A 24440-nucleotide genomic window follows, 5' to 3' on the forward strand; every position below is an offset into this window, starting at 1 on the left:
TGATATGGTTTTGTTAAAACAAAATGTACCACTGATGAAATGTTAAACAAATACATCTCCAAGCAAAATGACCTGTTTTTTTTTTATTTGTTTGTTTTCTTTTTATTAAGATGCTGACAATTTCCAATCTCTTTTTGGCTAAGTCTATGTATAAAACATTCTTTCCTCAAGCACAAACAATTCAACAGGCATGATTGCTTAAATATGAACAATGGAAATATTTTTGCTTGTGGAGAGGCAGCTTTTTAATGTCTATCCCTGTAAAAAAAATCAGTCCTGAAGTCAGGTGATTCCTTTCTTCTCACTGATGTTTCTTAGTTGTTTGCCCTCTCTCTGACTACTTCTTAACGTCATCTTTCCAATTATTGAAGTCCATTATTTGCTTAGCAGAGGAAGGAGACATGCATTCATAAACTTAGTAAAATACACTAAATGGAAAAGAGATTTACTATGAGAAAGGATAGAGGAATAACACATAATAATGAGAGAAATCACAGCCATAGGCAGAAGATCAAAAGGTGAGTGTCTAACTAGAAAGATATATGAAACAATTAAGGAGGAGAAAAATACTAGAGTCAGTGGTAGGTAAAACCTGAAAATCAGTGGCGCTAAAGAGAGACTGGTTTTTCTGGTGGTCATTCCCCCACATACACCTTTTATGTAAAGGGAAGAGGAGGAGATTCTTTTAGCCTTAAATGTTTCAATAGTTCATTTTTACTGCAATCCTCAAAAAAGTCTGACCAGTATAATTGATGAGGACAGGACATGTGTCTTGCTATTGGGGAAAATGTTTTTCAAACAGTAACACAAACACCAATTGGATGTACCAGTGTATCAACCAGTACACTGAAACATTGAGTGTTCTCCATGTCATATGGTAATTGCAGAAAAGCTTTGGCTTTACTGAAGCCGAAAGTTTTGTTATTGGATTTAATAGGATGAGGACACGATCCTGGGACATTAGGGGCTTAAGGATTTTTTGGGGGCTTCACACTTCTTTTGGTGACAGCAACTACAGCTCCTGTGTCCCATCCCAGCTCTCAACAGATGGGCCTGGGGTTGTACTGCAGTTAAACAAAAGGCTTCTTAAAAGTGTCCTCAGTACTCCACACAAGTATCCCCACAGGGCTGCAATCCTGTTTTCATAGGGAAGCATTAATACTTTATAGCAATTGCCTCTAGTATATAACAAACTGGCTACCATGGCAGCAGTATTTGCTTTTTATAACAAAGGAAAAATATTTTAATGAAAAGAGAGTAACTAAGTACATTGTGACGCCTATGGCTACATCTCCTCATGCCACCAAATAACCGAATAAGTGAGGTAATATATAATTCACCTTTGCACACAAGGTGGGGTAAATTCTTTCATTCAATTTGTATGTCAATATAATAACTTAGGAGAAAGCTGTTGAAACATCAGACAGCAAATACTACTGCTGGCATGGATATGACCTGTGATTGTTCAGGCATCCTTTTGCCATTTAACACTCCTAATATGCATGAAACACTAGAGGCTGTTTCTGAACTGTCTCTAGCCCACATTTCATTTGAGAATCCGTAGAGATGTAACCTTTTGAATGATCCCTAAGAAGGTCCTAGCCATTTCCACATCTGGTCTCTCTCTTGCTGCAATCTGTTGCTCTTCTCAGGTTCATGTGTTTCCTGATTTCCTATTGTGCATTGAAAAACCACATTTCCCTTGCCACATACTACTATGTGTATTTCAGCTTTTATTTAAGAATAGAGTCTCACAAGGTTCCATAAGCAGTTAAGATTCCTGTGGAAAAAATGAACCTATTTTTGATTCACTTTTATGGTACTACAAAATAACAGGAAAAAGGATTACTAACTTTGTCTACGACCTTCAGGCATCACTCTAAGGAGCTCAGCAATGACACTCTTGTTATTGCTGGGCTGGAGGCAGGGGTTACTACTCTTCATTATGTTTTGCTGGATATCTAAATGTCAATACAATTTCATGCCAGCTCTCTCTGTGCCTCTTGTATTACTCACTCATTTTTTGCTGATAAGGTAACTCTCAAACCCTATATATGATTTTGCTTTTTTATTAACTTGCCAGTCCTGAGAAACATTGAGTTTGACACAATAAAGTTTCAAAGCTTAAGAAGTAATTGTGGTCATATCACTGGTGATATTCTTTATCAGTTCAATTCAGCATGAAGTCAAATACTGCTGCTATCCTTTAATGAATAACAGGCTTTTGTCATCACACATTTCCTACTGGAAGCATTGCTGGCGGGTGTAATCAAGTATTAAGCACAGTCCAGTGTGATGAACTTGCCCTAATTTCTCAAAGTATCCCTCCCTAAAAAAAGACATGAAACAGGGTAGGAATATGTGTTGGTAGATGATGTTCCATGGTGCTTAAAAGAGAATAATAGTCCACAATCTGTGTTTTAACCTATCTATGAAAGCTTTCAGACTCTCTTAAGACTGTCTAAAAGAGGTTGAGAACTTTTAGAAAGATTTCTGAAACTATGTCGTGCTGATCTAATCTTTACTTACATCTATAGGCTCCACCTAAATATGGTAAACGGTTGTCTGTATCCCTCACCACCTCTCCAAAGCCACAACAGGAGCTACAAAAGGATTTGTAAGCTAATCTCCTAGGCTTGTCTCTCACCAGATTTTTAAATATGTTGCTGGGTGTGAAGGTGGAAGCAGTGGGGAGCCTGCTGGAGTGCAGAGGAAGCTGTCTCCTTCTGCATCCTCTGTACACTCAGAGCCCTGGCCAGCACTGGCTGTAGTCACAGGATGTGTGGAAGGAAAATGGATCACTGTCTGTCCCTCTCCTGTATCATCCCCTGAGTACTTCACTTTATACAACGCAGCATGGAGTCAAGGGGTTGGCATCTGCTCTCTATTTTTTTCAACTCAACTTTCGCAACTTGGTCATTAGACATCCTACACCAATCCATTTCTATGGTTTTATAATCTTGTACAGCAACTAATGACAGAAAAGATTTACTTTTATCCCTCAGCCACTATTTGCCTCTGTTTTTCTACCTCTTGCTTTAATTCTAATTCAAAGAAAGAAAATGTCTTTGAAAATTGAAATCTTTTCATATTAGGTCAATAAACACAAACTGTAGGAGCAGGAGGCATTTATCTGCATGCTTTCTGATGGAAGGCACACAAGGAAGAGCTGGGATGAAATGCACTACATTTATTTTCACTTTCCAAAATTCTCTATGCAGTCACATGCACAAATATTTGTGACCAACACCTCTGCATTTATCTCCATGTCCTGGGGCAAAGGGCCCTGAAGAATCACTGCCTCAGCTGTAGCACCCCCAATTGCCAGGGAAGGTGAGCTGCTCCTTCAGGCAAGTCCACAGGCAGTGGATTCAAAAGAACAGACTGACTTTAAGGTGGGGTATCCTTACACTGGATTATTCCTCCTGCAATGTATGTATAGACATAAAATACCTTAAAACCACATCTCTAGCTACTCTAAAGCTGACTGCAGATAAGAAAGGGAGTAGTGCTATATCCTAAAATGTGCTTCTCGTCTCTTCCCTTTTGTCCCCATGAGCAGATTTTCATAGTGCAGCAGCAAACTGGAGTCTGCAAGCACATGGGAATTTAGACATTTTCATCTCTCTATTTTTGTCACTCCCATCATTTGATTTTCTACACTTCTTAATTTCGCACATACAGGGAGATTGGTTTTCTGACACCACAGAGGTTATTATGTTGAGCCGTAAGAATTTATAATTTCACAAGGAAGACTTCAAAGCAGAAACTAAATGCAGATGTTCAGGTCTGCTGAGCAGTCAGCCCGGCCATGAAAATCCCCATAGCCTAATTAACAGCATGAAGTTTCTTGTTACTGATTGTCAAGAGGAAATTTGTTTGGAATTAAGCTTTCCTGTTAATTTTTATTGATACATTCTGAGTTTAGACCCAGAAAACCTTACATCCTTCATGACATCATCCTCCAGAGGATACTTAGTGCAGTACTAGAGTTTACTTGCAAGTATGTGACAAGCAAGGCTACAAGTTTTATCCAAAGGAAAAGAAAAAAAATCTTAAGTTTTTAGTTTTACTGGCATCCATTTACTCGAACTGCAACTTCCAAAAATCCCTGAATGCTCCAACGAGCACACCAAGAGAGTCTGATTCTGTTCCTGACATACTAGATAGCATGTAGTTGCATTTCCCTTAAATAAAACATGACAAATTCACAACGATAGGATTCCATTTTCCAGGAGTGAACATAATTTCAGGGAACTTCCCCCTTTTCCTACTAATCCACAATTATGTTTTATTAGTTGGTGTTTTTTCTTCTGCTATGTCTCTGTAAAAAGAAATACACAGAAAAAAAGTACTACTCAAGGTTACAAGTCCTGTACATCTGTCCCAAAATACTACTATGAAGTTTTCATTATTACACAGTAAGGAGCAAAATAAGAACATATTCTTGTTCTGTTAATAAAATCACTAGACAGCAAAAGCAGAGGGAAATAAAAACAGCTGACTTCCCCCACCATTTTCAATCCAAAAAGACTGTAGGTACTGCAGCATCAATGCTGATAAAGAATTAAAGACAGAAAGCAGTATATAAGGCCCACTGGTAGAACTAGTCTCTCTCTATGGAAGAGCTTTTGTACAGCACCCAGGAACTGCTCAACTCTCATTGTGTCCTAGGTACTTCACATAAAGGACTCAAACTACAGAAGGCTGACAGTAGCTTATGACATGTTAATTTTTTCCTACTCACCAGTTTTTCTTCCTCACCCACTCAGATTCAGGCTGTGCTAGAGGACTGAGTTGGTCATGACATAGCAGTTGTTTCATTCTGAGTTGTTTCAAAAGCTTCATTGTCTCGAGCCCCAAAGTCCATTGCCATGGACTTTAAACCCCAAGGATATGTTCCTCCTTAGTAGCTTTGGTACTATGACAGAATAAGGACTTGATTAGGTCTAATGGAAACCTTATAATGGGATGTGATCATCTTATAAACTAGAACTCCTCAGATTAACGTCTTCTCTGAAACTTGGATACTTGTCACATAAAGCCTTCCAGGTCTTGTTTTGGCACAGTGGTGTTCTTGACTGATGCTGAGCAGTAACTGATGTTGCTGATAAAAGGCAACACCTGCAGTATTGCCATAATTTCTCATTTGAATTTGCTTTGTACTGTACACATACCTTGAACAAACTGATCCAAAGTAGTCCTCGCTTTAACCCTCAGTTGTGATTTGGCCATCAGCACAAAGAGCCATCAGTCTTTGTCAGATGAGAGAAGAGTACATCTGGAAGGGACTAAAAAAGATCAGTTAGGCTGTTCTTTTGCTCTGAGGCAGATCATATCCAGCATATTAATGACAGATGGTAGCCTAACAATTTTTTAACTTCTAGTGATACAGTTCAAATAACCTAAGTGGCTTGCTCCTGTGTTTCACTATCCTATAGCAAGGATAGTAAGCAAGTTTTTCATAATACGTAACTAAAATATCTTGTTTCACGTAAACTGATAATTTTCCTATCTTAAGAGAACATGGAGAACAGCTGCCCAACATACAGTCTCAAAGGAGCCCTTTGTTCTGCTATTAGGTTCCACCACTGGTGGAAAATCAATCCTGCCTCCCCACATGCCTAGAAGTTCAACTTCAAATGCATTCCTATGAAAAACCTCCCTCATTCAAGCATCCAAACATAGTTTAATGATTGTAGAGAGAAAAAATTTGAATTCTAAAAGAAATAAATGGCTTGTGTCCTGAAACTCAATACATTGACAAGGAAAGCATGATTAGAAAATCAGAGTTGCCATGTAAATGTAAAAATGTCCTCTTACCAATTAATGTTTTGAAGTTTGTGCCTGAATATAGACTATATTGACTTCATTATACTTCATAATAGGTAAAACTCCAAATTCAGAATTTTCTTTTGTTTTGCAGATTTGAAGAATCTTGATTGACTTTTACCCTACTCTTTAGTTTTCACCTCTGGCAGCCCTTGTGTTTTTAAGCAGAATCCAAAGCTGCAAGATACTACAAGAATGGTTATCCAAAAAGATAGTTAGTATTACCCAAAATGATAATACCAGGATAATTAAAAGGATAATACCAGATTATCAAAAGGATAACCTAGAGTATTTCATGGCCAAGAGGAATCATAAAATAGTAAAAATCTGAGGAAATTTTACATTTATGTTCTACTCAATCTTGGAATTGCAAGATGATAATAATTTGTCATTCCTGGATGCCTCTGAATTTTGAGGTTTACCCCTTACATCTAAATAGCCCTTAGAGCTAAATGAAATATGATGGAGCAGCTTGATGCATCTCAAAATATGCTCCATTTCAGTGGCTTTCAGCCTGTCATGGAAGGAAAAGTAGGCCAGAAAAGTTCACAAAAGATAGCTAAGAAAATTGCTCATTACTAATAGGCTGACAGTTGTGCAGGGAATCTCACCTGCACAGACAATTTTCAGTAGTTCACAAGTTGAAGCAGGATTTATTTTTCTTTTTTTTTTTACCTAAGCTTCAGTGTAAAAATAATTAATGTAAGGGGCGGCATGGCCTGTGTTACCCAGGAGTCCAAAGCACTCATGACAAAGGATCGCTTTGGTTTTTTTCACTGTAACTCAGACAGAGAGCTGAACACGAGCATGTGTGTTTGGTTCTGTGCAGAGCTGAACTTATATCTCATAGTAGAGAATTTAGCTGTATGTCTCTAGACATTGTAAAAGACACCATGGTCCCATTTAAAAATGCTGTCATTGCTGAATGATTCCTCAGATATATGTTTACTATTTTCTTCTTGGTTCTAGTTATCCCTGAAAAGTCAGTGAAGGAAATTGCAAGAATCCGTGGAACAGCTAAGGACACAATTAAGAAACTTCTTGCACATAAAAATAGTGTGAAAAAGCATGAAACAATCAAGAATGCAATCCCAGAAGCAGCTGTGACACCACCTTCTAAGACCCACTTGCAGTTATTGGACTATGAAGGTGGTATTGATCTTGGTGGGAGCTACAGTGAGGAAGAGAAAGAAATTGAAGCTACTACAGAAGACGAGGCAGAAGAGTCTGATGAAGAGGAGAAGGCAGATTTTGAGAATCAAATCGATGATGAGCAAAGCCTGAGAGGAGATGTCTTTTGTAAGTTTCTTTGTTTTTAAAAAAATCTGGCTTCAATATAAAAATATATAAACGCTGCCCCCCCCACAGGCAAGGCCACCAGTTAGACCATGTTGTTCAAAGCCCCATCCAACCCGGCCTTGAACACTTCCAGGAATGGCCCATCCAGAACTTCTCTAGGCAACCTGTGTCTCACCACCCTCACAGTTAAGAATTTCTTCCTAATACCTACTCTAAACCTACCCTCTTTCAGTTTAAAGCCATGCTAGAGAGATTTTATTTTGCCAGGGGGTACTGGCAGAAAGTCAGTGTGCTCTGTGACACAGAGATAGCAAGTATGTCCAAGATGTAGTTTCATTAAGTATGTGAACTCTGTATTATTTATAACTTTCTTGTTTGATGCCAACTGTGATTCTAGGACTTCAGGCATTGTGGCATTTGCATTTTCATTTCAGGATTTGTTAACTTGTTAACTGTGTTTCCTTTCCTTTTAAATTTCCATGTGCTATAATTGATCCTTGTTATTAATAAAAATTCAGTCATGATTTAGGCACTTAATTACTTGAACATTTGGCTTCAAAACCACTTTAATTTTTAATGATATTGAATGATCCTTTGGACTTCTTCGTTAGCTCAAATTTACAGCTCGTAAATTTGTACGTCATGTTTTTTCCCTTCTTTGCTGGTGTCTATTCAGCAGATTCCTTTACTACCACATTATGTTCCTCCATATAATCCCCTCAAGTATTCACATAGCATCTGCCTCTTGTATTATTAATATAGGTATTCTTTGTCTTCCAGGAGGAGTAGTTAATTAGGAAAAATAGATAGGTCACACTTTTCAGAGATCTTAATTTTTATTTTTAAGTTGACCTATTATTTTATCATAGCAGTTTTACTACATAGTAAGTATATAGGGAGTCACAGAAAAATACTGTAGGGAAATAAAGAAATTATTTGACAGAGATGGAAATTATTAAAATAGGCCAGCTATCAAAATACTGAACCTTCATCAAAATTGCTACTCACTACTTAAAAACCAAACTACAATAGTTAAAGGTATCACAGTGAAGCCCCCAACATTTAAGAAATATCAAAATTAAGGACATCCATGAAAATTTTTTTCTTATCTTTTTATCTTATGACTTCAAATTACTATATTCCATGGGATCTTTACCTTGTTCAGTGTGAAGAAAGAATCTGTCTTGTTGTGAAAGGTGCAGTTTAATAAATAGGAATATTTATTTATCAATAGACTAATAATTTATCCATATTATTTTTATTATGAATTCTTAATATTAAATAGTTAAATATGTCCTATTGATTGCAAAATTTGCAGATATATAGAAAATTAGAGTAAACCAAAGTATTGGAAAGCTCCTTACTCTGTGAGAAACGTCCTTTCTGCACACGGAAGAAGATACAGAGAGTTGGACCAAAGTACTTGGTTGTACAAGCAATGATTGTAGAGATGCTACACTCAAGCTAGACTCAATTAATCAATTAAGCACAACCTTAATTCTGACAGCTTCTAACATTTCAGTGCTTTTCAGGTACCATTGGTAATCTAGAATGGTATTGCCAACTGCAACTAAATTCTATATTCTCTACTTTATCAGTTTATGAAACTCATATCATGCTTGAAACTCCTGTAGTATCATGTAACCAGCTATGTTATTACAGAGACATTTACTTTGGTAGCACCAAGAGGTTTTGGGTTCTGGTTTATTTGGCAATACTAAAAGTGCACTGTTTCCCTTCTGGCTTCGAGGTTCTTAATTTTGAACAAAAGCTCTCTCTCAGTTAATCATGATGTCTGTTCTTAATCTCATTCTTTTCTGATAATTACACCACTCTGTGAGCTACAATGCTCAGACCACAGATCGGTCCAGAGCTATAGATGTCAGATGTCTGGCAAATGTAATTCTTTCAGAGCAGGACATGGTAGCACAGATATGGTATATTCCTTTGAGTCTGACATAGTGATATACTGTATATATAGGAAGTGAGTCTTAAATTTACTACTTCTTATATTCTGCTTGATTTTTTTACAGTGCCCACTCTGGTTTTCTGTTTTGGTTTTGTTTGTTTGTTTGTTTGTGGGTTTTTGTTTGTTTTCGTTTTTTGTTTGGGGGGTTGTTTTTTTCTTTGGTTTGGTTTGGTTTGGTTGGTTGGTTTGTTTTTAATGAGCTTTGAACATTAGAGAACAGTGTTAGAAACAGAGCAAGTGCCATTTTTGTGAGAGTTCTCACATGCTGCAGTTTCAGGCACTTTAGAATTACCAAGAGTTAGTTACTTTTCCCAAATTCAGTGTGTTATTTTTACATTAGACTAACTAGACTACCTAGGCAAAACCAGACATCAGCATTTTCCAGGGGAAAGAAAAATCAAACAGTAGTAACAAGAAATAAAAATATACCACATTGCCCACAACTAGCACACTTAAATACATGGGTGCTTTTATTCTGCTATATATCTGCTCTTCCAATATAGCCACCTCAGCAAAAGTTCAATGTGATGCCACAGATGCTTTATAAAAAAATACAGTCACAATAATGGGGGAAAAAAAAGGGATCAAAGCTTTAAGGATAGCACATGCATTACTGCAGACAAATAGAAAATTAATTCCAGGCTATAAACAAAGCCATATTTTTTCAGATTAAAATACCATTTCCAAATGCACTATAAGTAACTTTATATACAGCACTTGGCAAAGCAGAGAGGTGAAACCAAGTCCACAGAAAGGAAAATCTATCAGTGTTTTCAGAAAGCTCCTTTAGCATCAGTCACTTACCAGATGCTTAACAGTGCTTTTGTACTGTTTTCTGAGGGGTGTCCATAAAACAGTGCTCCACAGACCTGTTCTACTGAGCTTCTGCTTGTTGTGGTACAGGGTTCAGTTTTGGTTTGGAGTTTTTTTGGTTGTTTTTTTTTGTTTTTTACTTTGAACCTTTAATTGTTGTAGTTTACTCCAAGCACTGCTTTTCCAGATGTGCTCCTGAAACTTCCTGTTGCTCTTGTGATCTCATTGGCCATCTTATTTGACTTACAGACTGACTTGAGGTTCTATCTATGTGGCACTTTTCAGACAGCCCTGAGCTCACACAAGGGGTACTCCAAGCAAGCCAGATCCAAGCCAGCTCCAAAGAACTTTTGTGCTCCAAGTTGGCACAATTGGCAGACGAGTGCTAACAATTCTGTTTGACAGGCAGAGTGAACTGGTATCTGCCTGCATTTCTAAGAGGGCACTGCTGTGCACTGTATAAAAGGATGTGCTTGAATCTAACTGTCTCTTTTTCTATATCTTCTAGTGGCAGTGTCTTTCTTTACTTCACTATCTAAAGGTCCTCAGACAGGGGAGGTGGCCTTCAAACCTTATTTATTTCAGTACGTGCAGTGCTCCCTGTAAGTCTGGTGTTTTTAAAGTGGAATTCTAATTTCATGTATAAGTTTGTTTCTAAATCCCCTTTGTGGCACTCTTTTCAGTCATGTTTACACTAGAATAATGTCTCAATGCTTCTTTTCAGCCCTACTCTCTCATTTTCTTAGGTTATTTGCTAAGAAGTGTTTCCATGATTGCAAACAGTTTCAGTAGTTCCAGAGTTTTTTTATGCAAGTCTTACCATTTTTTAGGGAAGTACCTTCAGCCAGGTAGACCTGGCTGGGGCTTTTCTATTGTGCAGAAAGTCTCCTTTCCTGCTGCGCTTCCTGATATATAATACACCTGACAAACTACATGACATGGCTCGAAGAGATTCTCCCTCCTAAGAACAAGGGCAATACTCAGATATATGTTGCAGGTAGCAACACTGAATTTCCTGCAGATGCAAGAACCTGTGTCAGCAATGAGGTGGCTGTTTTCAGGACCAGAAAACCTCCAATTTATTTATGCTCAGCTTGTCACAGACATTCATAGACACAATTCCTGTAGAATTTGATGGTAGTGTGTTACATGGGTATTGTCCTGCTCTGAAGATCAACCCATCTTGCCTGGTAAGAGTATCATGATGACATCAATGGTTAAGAATGTGTGCACCAACATACAAAGGGGTTTATATGTAGAGATTTCACAGCAGCTAGTGCTGCAGGTAAGTAGATGGGAGGGCATCAGCAGTACAGAAAGAAGGATGGACTCTGCTGTGCCTAAAGTGGGACTATGTGCACTTTCATTGGTGAGAGTATGTTCTTAGGGAACATGGGATGAGGCCTGCCTTTCTACAAGACCACTTGACAGCAGAAGAGCTAAAAAGAGTAATCCTGACTCCTGCCTACTACTTATGAGGGAGTAAACTTTGTATCCTGGCTATGTGTGATGATGGTTTGATGTAAAATGTAGGCACTTTCCAAGCAGTAAGGTTTCTTGGAAGCCTTTCTCTTAGCTGAAACTTAGTTTCTCACAATAAGCAGCTGATATCTTTCAGTAAGTGGAAAACCTGACTGTCATGCCTGACTGAAAACAAAAATAGATTTGGATACAAAACTGGACTCTTTTTCTGTGCATGACAGTTCTTCACTTGATAGCACATAGCTACACCTGGTTGTATATCCCTCAAGTGAATGCAAGTGTAATTCAATAACTTCACAAATAAATCATGCTGGCAGCTGTTGTCTTCTGTTAAATCACTCTGTCCAGAACTGATCATATTTTAATAGCTCTCTTCATTTTGGCAAGGATTTTCACAGTCTGAGTCTCTTTCAATAAGTATGAGGCCAAGTTTATTGCATGACAGTAAACTTAACACCTAATCTCCATGTGCCTATTCCTAAATGTGTATATGTAGACATATATTAATTTGGAGAATGCTATATTAATCCTTGCCTTAAGTAAGAATATTATCCAAGTGATTTAAGCAATGGTCTGCCTGAGGGGAAGGCTGCAAGGACAACAAGAGAGGACACGCTCCTGGCAATTCATCAGAAAGCTCATAAGATTGCATGAGTCTCCTTTCTCAGCTCAGTTTAGCACCTCTGGAAATACCTCCAGGGCTTCTTTGTTAGAGTGTGATTTCACTGGTGTACATAAAGCAATTTTTGACAGTTTTGAAGGAGAAGAAAGATTAAGTAGATGGTATAGCCTTTATGGTGCTAGGAGGCTCTGGATTGCATTGGGTTCCAAGTATATTCTCAAAATTGAGTACGTGTTTACAACTGTATGTTGGAGTATTTAGATGGAAAGCACTAGTTCAGCTGAACTCATGGGAAAAAAACTCCCCTCTGAACAAATGTGCATGCATGTGAAAGTAATGACTTTTAAAATATTTGGCATTTGCATATATGATACAATGCTGAGTAGGGAAAAGTAATTTCCATAGCTCCTATCATCTGGCATTGTTGAAGCAGTTTGAACTTTTCTTAGCACAGAGGCCCACAGGTTGTGGGTGAAAAGTGAACTTCAGTCTTTTGGACTTTACACTAACACCTTCTGTAGGCAATAATCCAGAGGATCTTCCCTCATTCCTCCTCTTAAATGACACATTTAATCTCCTCCTGTTTTCAGAGGTGTGCATGAATATATCATAGGTATCATCTGCTTATGTGTTTGCAAAGGATAGAATCCTCTACCAGTGAAAGCAGATCTTCCTTTTCTCTCATGTGTGATTATTTACTTACATAGGATATGCATAAAGAAGTTGAGACTGTCATTATTTTTAGTGAGTGCACTTCTCTATTAATCACTTAAAATAGTACAAGAGAAGCTTAATCACAGAACTTTAAAATACTTACAGTGTTTCAGAGTGTTATTCAGCATAAACAAGAGTATGTAAGCTTCTATAAGTTTGTACCTCACCAGACAGGAGAAGTTTTCCCTTGGTCTCTTTGCTGAAAAATAATGCTTCTTGAGCAAGTACCTCCTTCAGGCCAGTGTCTTGGAGAATGCACCTAACATTCATTGGCTGTACTGACTCTTCCAGTTTGGCACAAGACACGTCTACCAATTCTTACAAAATAACTTGCTCAGGGCTTTCCATGGGGTCTGGCTATCAAAACATCAGCCTGTGCTTACCAGCTGTAGCAGGGAGAGTGAGGAAGAGGAAGTGCAGTCACCACAGCCTTCCTTCCCAACAGACAACGCAGCTGATCAGGTATTTAAGTTTTAAAATTCAGAGTTAGTATCTAACTGGGGTTAGGAATGGGAGTTTGGTAGTGAAGTGGAAAATATATACATTGACTCATTTAAATAAACGATGGCATCTGGTATAAAGAAAAGAAGTTCCATTTTCTGTTCCCATGATGACTCAGCACTTGACAAGTTGTTTTCCCTAGTTCCCAAGGTGAAAGAAGCAGCTGCCTTTGGCCCTCACCTGGCACAGAGGAAAGTTCCAGTGGCAAGACCAGAGCAAGAAGGTAGATTATTTTTTTTCTACAGTATTTAGTTTCTTGTGTATTGTATGTTTTCATGACAACCTACATCAGCCAAGTCACAATGAGTTTAAAAGCCTTTAACACAAACCAAAGATTTGGTGAACATGTTAGAGACAGTATCTGGCCAAACCATTCTGCCATTTCCCGTGTGAGAAGCTGGTTTTGTGTCCTTTTCCAAATAGAACTGTTTATAAGCCATGTACAGAAAGTTCCCCCACAGTGGAACTTGACTTGTAATTGAATTTCACTTGAATAATTTCATAGTCATAAAAAAATAAAGTAATTTCAATTATGTAAAAAATGAGAATACGTTTCAGGGCACACAATAATATGCCAATGTCTGTCTGCCATATCTTGGTTTTACTCCTGGTCCTCTGTCACAAGTCAGTAGGAGTTTCCCCTGCACAAGACTGAATAAATATTTCCCCTGAATCTGACATAGCCTGGCAATGAAGTTGTGATAGTTCCCTATTCATCAGTAAGTCTCACGGATATCACAGTAAGATATGTTCTTTTTCACATTAAAAAAATCATTAAAAAATCAGTCAGGGGAGCATAGAAGGTCCAAGACCTGTCAATTTATATACACAACTTAAGCTTCTGCTGTGCCTTAGGAAATGGCTTCATGCACTTTGAAGCAGAAAACTTCACTGCCTATTGGGAGCCATAACAGACACTGCAGTGTAGCTCTGGTCAAAGAAGAGCATAAAGGAATAAAGAATTTCTTCACCAAAAGGGTTGTCAGGCTGCCCAGGGAGTTGATGGAGTCACCCTCCCTGGAAGTGTTCAAGAAATGACTCCATGTGGCACTTGGTGCTATGGTCTAGTTGATATGGTGGTGTTCATTTGAAGGTTGGACTTGATCTTGGAGGTCTTTTCCAATCTTAATGATTGTATGATTAAAGGGCACTCTCCCTCTCTTTCCTGGTGGGAAACCATTTCTCCTGTGATGGACAGAATCATGAAGCTGACGATAAGGACCTGCTTTTGAGAACCATGGAAAAAAACAGAATCCATAAGGAGGGACTGAGAGATCTTATTGAGCTGATGCATTTACAGGGCAGTAGCAAACTCCTGGGGAGGTACCAGTGAGTGGGCAGGGGCTGAAGTGCTGGGATTGGCTGTAGCTGAGGTTATTTTTAGGGCAAGGAGGGTTTCACCCAAAACCGATCCACAAATACTTCCAAATCTTAAACAAACAAAATAGACAGATGTTCTGGCTGACATTTTTTCCTATTTAGAAATAGTCAGAAATAGTCAGTTTATACAGCAGAGCTCTCTAAATGCCATATACTGAATGTCTTTGTCTCATGATAAAATACATTAATAGAACAAGAAAGATGCTTCTTTCTGAGGAGACTCAGATGGCTGACATATTACTCTTAATTTGATCTGTCATGCTTGCATTGCATAGTGTTTCTTTGTGTATGTAGTGCTTTTCATTTGCATAGTCATGAAGGCTGTGGTGTGCTCTGGGTGACAATCTTTTTCAGTTCATCCTTCAGAACCCTCTAAAGATAAACTCATTTGGGCTATTCCCAGCTCCATGTAGTAGGGGTATCAAGTGCTGACATAAGGAATTCTGCTCATGGGAGGCCAGCTTCTCTCAACGGATAGAACTGGAGCTGATCTCAGCTGATTACAACTACATCAGTGTAACAAACGGAGAGGAGAGCTCTAGAGTTGCCAGATCCCAAACCATTTCTCACACTGGAGTTCAAAATAACACCTCCAACTATACTTGGGGATCAGCAGACACTCAGTATACAGCAGTCATAGCATATAAACTCATGTGCAGATGGGAGATTGGCAATAAAAAGACACAACAGACTTTCCTGTGAGCTAAAGAAAGGATTACTACATGAATTCTAATGTTTCACTTTTTTTTTGCAATTTAATCTAAGTCAAGACTATGTGAACTCAGATTATAGATAATTTTAGAATTACCTGTACATTAACAGTGGTGTGAATAATGAGCAAATTATTTTAGCAGTACCCATGATATAGTGTTTCTCTTACCTCTTTAACAATTTTTTTACAGTTGATTGCAGCTTTAGTCGAGGAGTCTGTGACTGGAAACAAGACGCTGATGATGACTTTGACTGGAATCCTGCTGATCGTGATAGAGGTATTTGAACATCTGTCCTCTATCTAAGCTTTGATGTGATGGCTTACCACCTCAAAAAAAAATGCAGGAGGGAGGGGAATCAGAATCAAAAATTAGCTTTTCAATCAGTGGGTTATTTTTATAAAAGAAGAAAGGAGGCAGAGGATACTGGGAGTGGATATTGTTTCTTTGAAATATCCAGTGGCAGCTGGTAGTCAGCAACATATTTCAATACAAATTGATCAAAATATAAGAAAAAATATTAGAATATGACTGTTCAGAATTGCAAGGTACAAGGCAATGGAAACCTTATCAGCTACATGTTGTGTCTCTCCAAGATTGGTAAGTCATTTAATCACACATCCCTAATTTAGATGGATGTGGCAATGTAGTCATTCACATGGCTTAGATCACTGAGATAACTGCTCAGAAGTCTTAAACTCTGCAAGACAAACTAGTGACAGCATTCCTCAGAATGAGCCAAGGGCAAGGTGCTATTCAAGAACAACCAATATCTGCCGAGGTGCCAAGAGGAGGCCTGCTTAAACCTGAGAAAGAGCTCCACGGGTGCAATGTGTGACTGCTCCGTGGGTGTACATAAAAAAGTGTGGCTGGAGGAATTTGTTCGAAAGGATGTCTCTTCCCTTGTGACCCAGGAAATATTGCAGAAGTTGCTGCAGTAGGGACCAGCAGATCCTACAGATCATGCAGGCCACTTGCTCCAGTTCCTGCATGTACATTCTCTCCCTCTTCCCCCACAGTCCTTCCATCCCAGTCTTTCTTCACTAATCCTTTCTATCCTGCTCCACATAATTCCCAAAATCCCTTCTCTGTGCTGTGACTTCCAGGAAGACCTTATCCTGGCCTTACTCTCTCTCCCTGAACAAACATCTGGTGATTATGACTTTATTTATGGGCTCAGATGTCTTATTCCTTTGTCACTTCGTGTGTGTGTCCAATGTCACTTCATTGGTCCTACAGGACTTGGGGAATAAGCTATCAGTTCGCAGAGGACAGTGGAGAGAGTATTGAGCTAGCTCAAGTACTGAAATTATCTGACCACAGAGGCACAGCAGCATGTTTCAGATGGTTTTGCTTTAGAAAGATAGTGTGAGCAAGAATGACTGTAATTACCAGTGAAATATGAACTCATCTCCTCTGTAAACTGATCTGACTTCCAACTGTACAAGCTTATTCCTTGCAAAGTACACTCCCTGCTGCTTTTCTCCAGTCTGATTTTAAATTATTCAAGTAAACTAGCTTCCCCTTATCTTCTTAGCAGAGATGTATTCAATTTGTTCATAAATGACACAAACCCATTAAAGAAGCTTTTTTTCTTTCTCTTTTTTTTTTTTTTTTGTTACAAGGTGATGGGTACTACATGGCAGTTCCAGCTTTTGTGGGGCACAAGAAGGATATGGGGCGTCTAAAACTTCTTCTCACTGACCTGAAACCAAAGAGTAGCTACTGCTTGATTTTTAGTTATCGGCTTGCTGGTGAGAAAGTGGGGAAACTTCGCGTGTTCCTGGCAAACAAAAAAACTGCTCCTATCTGGGAGCAGAACACAGGAAAAGATGAAAGGTGGAGAACTGCAAAAATAGAGATATTGCAGGGAGCTGAGACAACTAACAGTGTGAGTATAACAGAATTTATAAGCCAATTGCCGTAATCAACACAACAGTTTAATTTCTTAATCCTCAAGTGTTCCACCAACTGTTTTACAGGCATCAGCAATTGAAAGGCTTATCTGAAATGGGAAACAGGAGCCCACATTTTAGGAGGCACAGAAGTTATCACCTGGTTGTAATTTCAGAACTGAATTCCCACAGTTGATTAGAACACTGATGCCAGTAATTCCATCATTTTGTAAAATATTGCATCACATCGTAAATTAACACAAGTTAGCAAAATCGCTCCTTAATATCTCATGCAACAGCAGCATACCCACATGCCTGGAAAAATGAAAATTTCTGTTTCATAGAAGAGGATGCTTTCAAACCATACTAAGCCAAACCATTAGAGCAAAAGGAGGCATCATGTATAATCAAGGGTGAGCAATCACCTCAGAAGCAGGACATACCAACCAACAGGGAATACTGTGCACTGGTGTATGCCTGAAAACTGTCTCACTCAGGACTTCAGAAAGTTTCTCCTTGAAATTCTAGGGCCTGCTTTCCATTTATGTGACTGAATGTTTTCAGTGCTGTGCAAAGGCTTCTACTGTATAATTGATTACTATGAGTATAAAGGAAATGCAAGCCCTTTCAAGGTCCTTTGCACAGCTGGAATGACGTAGAAAAGCCCTCACATAAATCAGAAACAGACTATAAAATAAAACTCCAGGCATTCTATTCATAAAAATGAACCTCCTCTCTCTATATTGTATACATAATACACTGAATACACGAGAGTAAATATATATAGTATATACACAAAAAACCTGAGGATCCAAATAGATTGAAAATGAACAGTTGCAATGTCTTCAATAAATGAAGTGCATTAACATCACATACTGTGATAAAACTACATTATTATCAGAGGATTTCACTCCATTTGCATTTTCTTTGTACAATGAAAATAAATAATCTTATTAAAGTAATCCATTTGGTATTGTAAATCTGCACAGAGGATTTTAAATATAGTTCCAATAATACATGGAAGCCCTAAAAACGGCAAGGATTTAAGTCATTAAGCCCTGTATTGTGAAAAATATTCCTCAGATAAAGACTCATAATTAATTAACATTAAGAGTTGCTAAATGTTTGGATAATCTATATTTTCCCTGCTAATACATGTCTTTTTTTGTGACAGGTCACTTTTGAGTCAGAACGTGGGAAGGGAAAAACTGGAGAAATTGGAGTGGACAATGTTATACTAATTTCTGGTCTATGCCCAGAAGATACCTGATAATGGACATTTGAGTATACTGGATTTAATCTTATTTTTCATATTTGCCTTTTCAGTAGTGTATTTTTGTATCCTTTTCTTTATAAAAAAAACCAACCAAAACTATAAAACTGTGCCTTGAACTTAATGCAACAATGGAAACGGAAAAATGCAAGGTGTGGAGTACACTTTTTTATGAGTCATTCTAATTCTAATACATGCTTTGAGTGTAACACTACTGTATTTTATAATTCAAGGTCAGGGTTTCTAAAGTATTATTTGTCTAACTTTTTTACAAATTCTACACGCTTTTATTTCTTAAAGTTCTTCTCTATTCTTAAGTAGTCTTCTATTTCACAAGAACATAAAGCAGTATTTAAGAGGATGTTGCTACTTCTGGTGACATAATTTTAACTTCTTACTTAGTGCGTATGTTGTACCAAAAATCAGGGTTCATCACCCGGTGTGTAGTAAGCCAATCAGACACAGAGCTGATGTATTTGTTTATTTTATATTTGTGCAAATGGGTGCTAGGTGGCAAAGCCACAAAGTTAGCACACCAAGGAGAAAAGATGACCAGTATTTATATACTGTTAATCTTGATATATTCCGCTTATCTAATATATATTCAGTGTTTACTACTCTACCATTGCTGAGCTGGCTTCTTATCTTGGGTGACCTGGTGGTCCTCAGTGTTTACTATCCTATTATTACTGAGCTGTGCTGAGCTGGCTTTGTTAGTTTCTTCTTATCTTGGACGTCCTGCAGCGGCACACCCTTCCTCCCAAATTTTGTTACCCCTCTGAGTCTGTGGTCTTTGAAGCATGTCAAGCCCTAAACTTTAATAAGGCAATTCTATTGACAAATAATTTGTCATAGACATCAGGTAAATATTCCACCTACTGAACAAGCAGGAAGAAAGTGAGGAGCTTTATTTCCTTTTTTATGGAGCTAAGCAAGTTGTAAGTGGATCCATGCTTTTGAGGAATATTTTCATTACCAATAAAGTATGTAAAATACCTTGTTTGTCATCACTGTCTTTGAGTCACACAAATCATTGTTCAGAAATTATCCCTTTATAGTTTTATAAGCATTTAATGTTCATCATTAACAGATGATGCTACTAACTGGTACAGAAAAGAAGTGCAAAAACAATGACCATTATTAACATTTAAGAAACTTCACATTATGTACTGACCTTCAGGAACAAAAGATCTGACTGCAGCCTACTTTACGACACAGAGGTGAGAACAAGTAAGAAAATGATTTGCACAGATCAGTACAAACTGCAACAGTTGCCGCAATTCCTTCTGTAGTAGATGCAGAAGTTGTTTCTCCTTTGCAAAGGATTGTCATATAAAAGACAGTTTGCATCATAGCAGATAATAAAAATAATAATCTAGCATAATAAAATCTGAGTAGCAAAAGTGAAACCTTTTTTTGTTGTGTATAAATTCAAAGACAGCTTCTGCAGAAGCACCCAAATAAATCCATTCTGTATAGACATTCACATAAACCACATCAGCGCATCACCAAATTAACTGCTATTGTTTGCAACATTCATTCCAAAGATGGAACTGCTCAGGGCAAAAGCTACATGTTTCTCCTTCAGATGAAAACAGTTAAAGGGCATATTAAGCCTACAGTCATTAATGCCTCAAAATGTTCCTGACAGTTTTCCATTACTGTGAAATGTGAAATCCATTATCTGCTTGATTATTTTAGACAGCAAGGGAACTGCATTGGTAGTATTTGTGAATGTTACATGTGTGCTATAATCAAGTGGCTTGAACTTTGATAACATAATTTATAACTTTTAGGTCTGATAAGTCTACTTATTCACTTTGGAGACAGTACTCTGCCTACAAGTTAATGGGAAAAAAGAGCTTCCAGCTAATTACCCAAATCTATACTACATCCTTCAAAAGCTACTCAACAGATGTGATCACTTAATCTTGAATGTTGTAACAAAAGGTTTGAATCATGTTTTTTCAAATGAAAAAAGAACTAATGGAGACATTTTGTCAACAATGAATACATGGAAATGCAGAGGCATATTCTTTTAATCTGCAATTGAAAGAAATGTAAAAACATTTTCCAGCTATCAGATGTTATTTTTATGTTTTTAAAAAAGGGTTCATATTTACTTCATAATTTCTATATTGTTAATGATAGATTCATACACCTGCATATACTGGAGATGTTGAAACTCATGACAATATATTAATGAAAAGGTAAATAACAAGAAAGTGTGAATAATAATTTACTTGGTTATATGGGTAACTGTTACATTAAAGCTCATCACAGCAGAAGATTTTTAATAGAAACGAATTTCTGATTTCTATAGTTATTAACCTCTCAAACACCTGACCTTAAAGTTTGATTTCAACAAAGTTAGACATACGGTCTCTGTGACCCTCCCCAGTTCTTCAGGAAGAGCACATAATAGAACTGTAGAGAGAACACTGATGATTAATTTTTATTTGGGAAATATTTAGCTGGGGAATATTCAGCCTACAGGGATTCAGTGATTTTTTAAAGTTTTTTTCTTTTAGGAAGTAGCCCAATACTCAGTCTGAAAAATCTCTCAATTTCTCAACATTTCTGTAATGCATTATACCAATTTCTATTTCAAATAGAGTCCTGAGAAAAAACTTCTCTTCAGACATAATTGAGAAATCATTTTAAAAGTGATCTTTCTAGATTCTCAGACTAAAGCTAACTTAAATCCACATTTAGAGTGTTTTATTAATTCATTTCAAATGAAATGGAGATATTTTAAAGCTAAATATTATGTAGAATAATACAATACATTACAAAAAAAGTGTATTTGATGCTGAGAGAATATTTCCCTAGACTTGTTTCAAAACAGCATTTAATCCTTTTTTCTTCATATACTTCTTTTTACTTCCATGAAAAGATGGTGCTTCTCCAAGTTGGATGGTGTGCAGGAGCACTGAATAGCTCCCCAGACATGGTCTGACAGGGCCCAAGTCCAAGCTCTTCCTCAAATGATTCCCAGGCAGAGCTTGGGAGTCAAAATGCTCCAAGAATCATTCCCAGGAGGCAGTTCACTAGCAAAAGCCCCATTTTTTTTGTTGGCATGTTTAATTTTCGACTGTTTGTTCTGTAGACAGACAATAGCAAAGTTAGCAGCTCATTCAGGCACTTGAAATCTTCCAGAGCTGGCTGCCCTGCTCCATTGCTTTATTCTGGCTATACAGGGAACATCAGTGCTTAACTTTGATGCCCAAAATCTGTTTGCTGAACTGGACACCTCTGGTGTAGAGTCAGTAAATCAGACTTAGGCAGGTAAAGCAGGCAATCAGAATCTGGCCTTAAGTTCAGGTTGATAGCAGTTTAACATTAAATCTCTGAGTTTTTATTCACTGCAGGTTATTACAGTCATCATAATCTCTGTGTTTTGACTCACTGCAGTGTTATATTTTCTTGCTATATTTGATAGCTTAATACATGGTATTTTTGTGTACTGCATTAGGATTTGTCTTCCCACCTGAAAAATTACTCAATTTACAATTATATTAGTACCATAAAAAAAGGAAGTCACAAACATGATAAAATGGTACAAAATACTGATAAAAACTTTTATAAGTACATGCCATAATCAGAAACAATATACTTCAAATTCACCCACAAAAAAACTATTCTCCCCTCAAGCACTAATTTTATTCTAAACTCAGTAATGTTCACAGCTGATTTTAAAAGTGCTAGAACAGATACTGTACTCAAGAAAGCCACATGTTCACTAACAGTGAGTTACTCATTAACATCATCTTCCTACCCAGGATGTAAATATATGGCAGTCCTAATTTTCTCTCTCTACTTTGAAACTTCCAGAATGTTAAAACAGTCACCTTTTCTAAAGGTAAGGGGGACTTGTAGAATGGCCTGACTATGTGCACTATTGAAAATGTGTGTCAGAGTGGGAATAGCAAGATAATAATGTTTGCCTTTATGGTTCAAACAGTCAAACTGAAAGGTGGCTGCAAAGAATCTTGTGATACTGAGTGACTGTGCAAGCAAATGGGATATGAAAATTAACTGTGGATCACTGCAAAGTAATGGAATAGGAATAAATAATCTTTATATCACAGACGTAGTCAGTGGCTCCAAATTAGCTTATACCTCTAAGGAAAATGATCTGAGAATGACTGTGTTTTCCTTTGGAATGCTCACTTGCACTGAAAAAGACAAAAAAAGCACATCAAGCATGTAAATGTCCCCTGTCCAGATCCATTTCCCATGTATTTGTCCCATATTTCCTGTATTGACATTGCTGTCCACCATGTCATACAGGGGCACTTTGTAGTTGATCTGCTTGCTGGTTCCTTCAGGAGAAGCGTCAATGGATTTAAATCATCTTCATGGTAGTTTGAGAGCTCTGTTCTTTAACATCTAGTTACTATTTCAAGGGCACTGTGTGTATGTAAAGAACCCCAGGGCTGTCACAACAAATTCATATTTGACTAGCTAACATTAGATTGGTTCACTGTGTATGTATAGCAGAAAAGGAGACACGGAGAGAGACGGCTGTTTATCTCAGTTTCTCTCAAGTGAAGTACTCTGCAGTACTTAACTAAGCAAGTTACTCAGATGGCTTTATAACACTCCACTGACTCTGGCAGAATTTCTTCACAGATACTCCTGGCAATGCAATTTCAGGTCTTCCTGGTGGCATGATACCCCCACCAAATAGTGGTAGAAGTGCCAGGAGGAAGAGCCAGGAGGACGTGCCAGGAGGAAGAGCCAGGAAACACATGGGAGATGTCTCATTAACACTACCCAGTTAACTTTATGTGCATCATCCTCATAATCCTCTCTAAGTTCAGGACATTCCAGTGTTACAGAAAATGCACAGGGATCTCAGGACATGGAAGTAAACAGCATGGACAGCCATACCAGGAGAGCTGAGCAGCACTACTGCCAAGCTCATCCACTGCTCGGTGTTGAAGGTTTTATCTGATCACACATAAGCAGCATCAGTTCAATGCCAGCCTCAGAAAATTCAGGGTCTCTTCCATCTCCCTCTCAGAACCGGATCAGAGCCTAAACACGTGAAAGTGACTCTAGAAATGAACAGCCACCCAAGACATTATACTTTGTGTGAATCAACACACTCCAAATGCTGTGATGGGAGGCACTCTCACAAAATGAAATCTGTCCAAGTCCCAAAGTATGGCCCAATTCTTGGACTTTCACAGTCTATGGACACGACATTTGTGTAGGATTCTCCTCCACATATCATTAAGGATGGAGGAAAAGATGACTGTTTAAAACATTCCATTTCATTTCATTATGATTCACCTCATAGTGTTCACATTATATTTTTCCTCACTTGCTAGCAGAAAGGTAGGGAGCCTTTTCATGAACTGAATCATATTCCTATATCATAGATAGATTTGGGCTTTTTTTTCTGGGAACTCTAAAATCAATATAAATTCAGACTTATTGGCATGATAACCACCTTCAAACAAATAAACCTTAAACTGAAGAAAGGCCTCCAGAAAGAACTACAGTGGTGAACCATGAAATGAATGTCATGGGTCCTGTTATGACATGATATGACATAATTTTAAAAATAAAATAAAAATATAAACAGTAATTTTATGAATAAGTAATAGCCAAGCACTTTGTTTTGATTTTTTTTCTTTAAATAGAACCATTGTTTTAGGAAAAAAATATGAAAGCTTATTTGAAACTTATTTTATTCTTTACAGGAACCTTATGACAGACATTGACCAACATTTTTCCAACTAGTTCTGTGGATACTTAATACTTTATCAGCTGGCAGAATATCTCACTTCGTTGAATAGAAGCCTATGTTTTTAGAGAAGCAGATATTTATCACTGCCAATACTCAAGGAAGTCTCAAGGAAGTTGTCACTGTTAGAGTAGCACTGATATTATCCTGTTAAACCATGTAAACACAAAGATGTACATATATATCATTACA

General features: G+C 37.7%; 1 protein-coding gene across 2 annotated transcripts in view; it reads left to right on the top strand.

Moving 5' to 3' along the window:
* EGFL6 (EGF like domain multiple 6) overlaps positions 1-18893 on the top strand; it is a 36860-nt gene extending 17967 nt beyond the window's left edge. Inside the window, exons 8-12 of one of the 2 annotated variants that reach the window (XM_027689188.1) lie at positions 6802-7131; positions 13375-13455; positions 15515-15601; positions 16948-17213; positions 18392-18893. In XM_027689188.1, coding sequence (XP_027544989.1) covers positions 6802-7131; positions 13375-13455; positions 15515-15601; positions 16948-17213; positions 18392-18487 — 860 coding nt within the window. In that variant the 3' untranslated portion in view covers positions 18488-18893. The remainder of the gene's footprint in view (positions 1-6801; positions 7132-13374; positions 13456-15514; positions 15602-16947; positions 17214-18391) is intronic. The other variant, XM_027689189.1, reaches the window with a different exon arrangement.
* Positions 18894-24440: the final 5547 nt, after the last annotated feature.

The sequence above is a fragment of the Neopelma chrysocephalum genome, unplaced genomic scaffold (assembly GCF_003984885.1).
Source record: "Neopelma chrysocephalum unplaced genomic scaffold, ASM398488v2 Primary Assembly neopelma1_76, whole genome shotgun sequence".
NCBI lineage: Eukaryota > Metazoa > Chordata > Aves > Passeriformes > Pipridae > Neopelma > Neopelma chrysocephalum.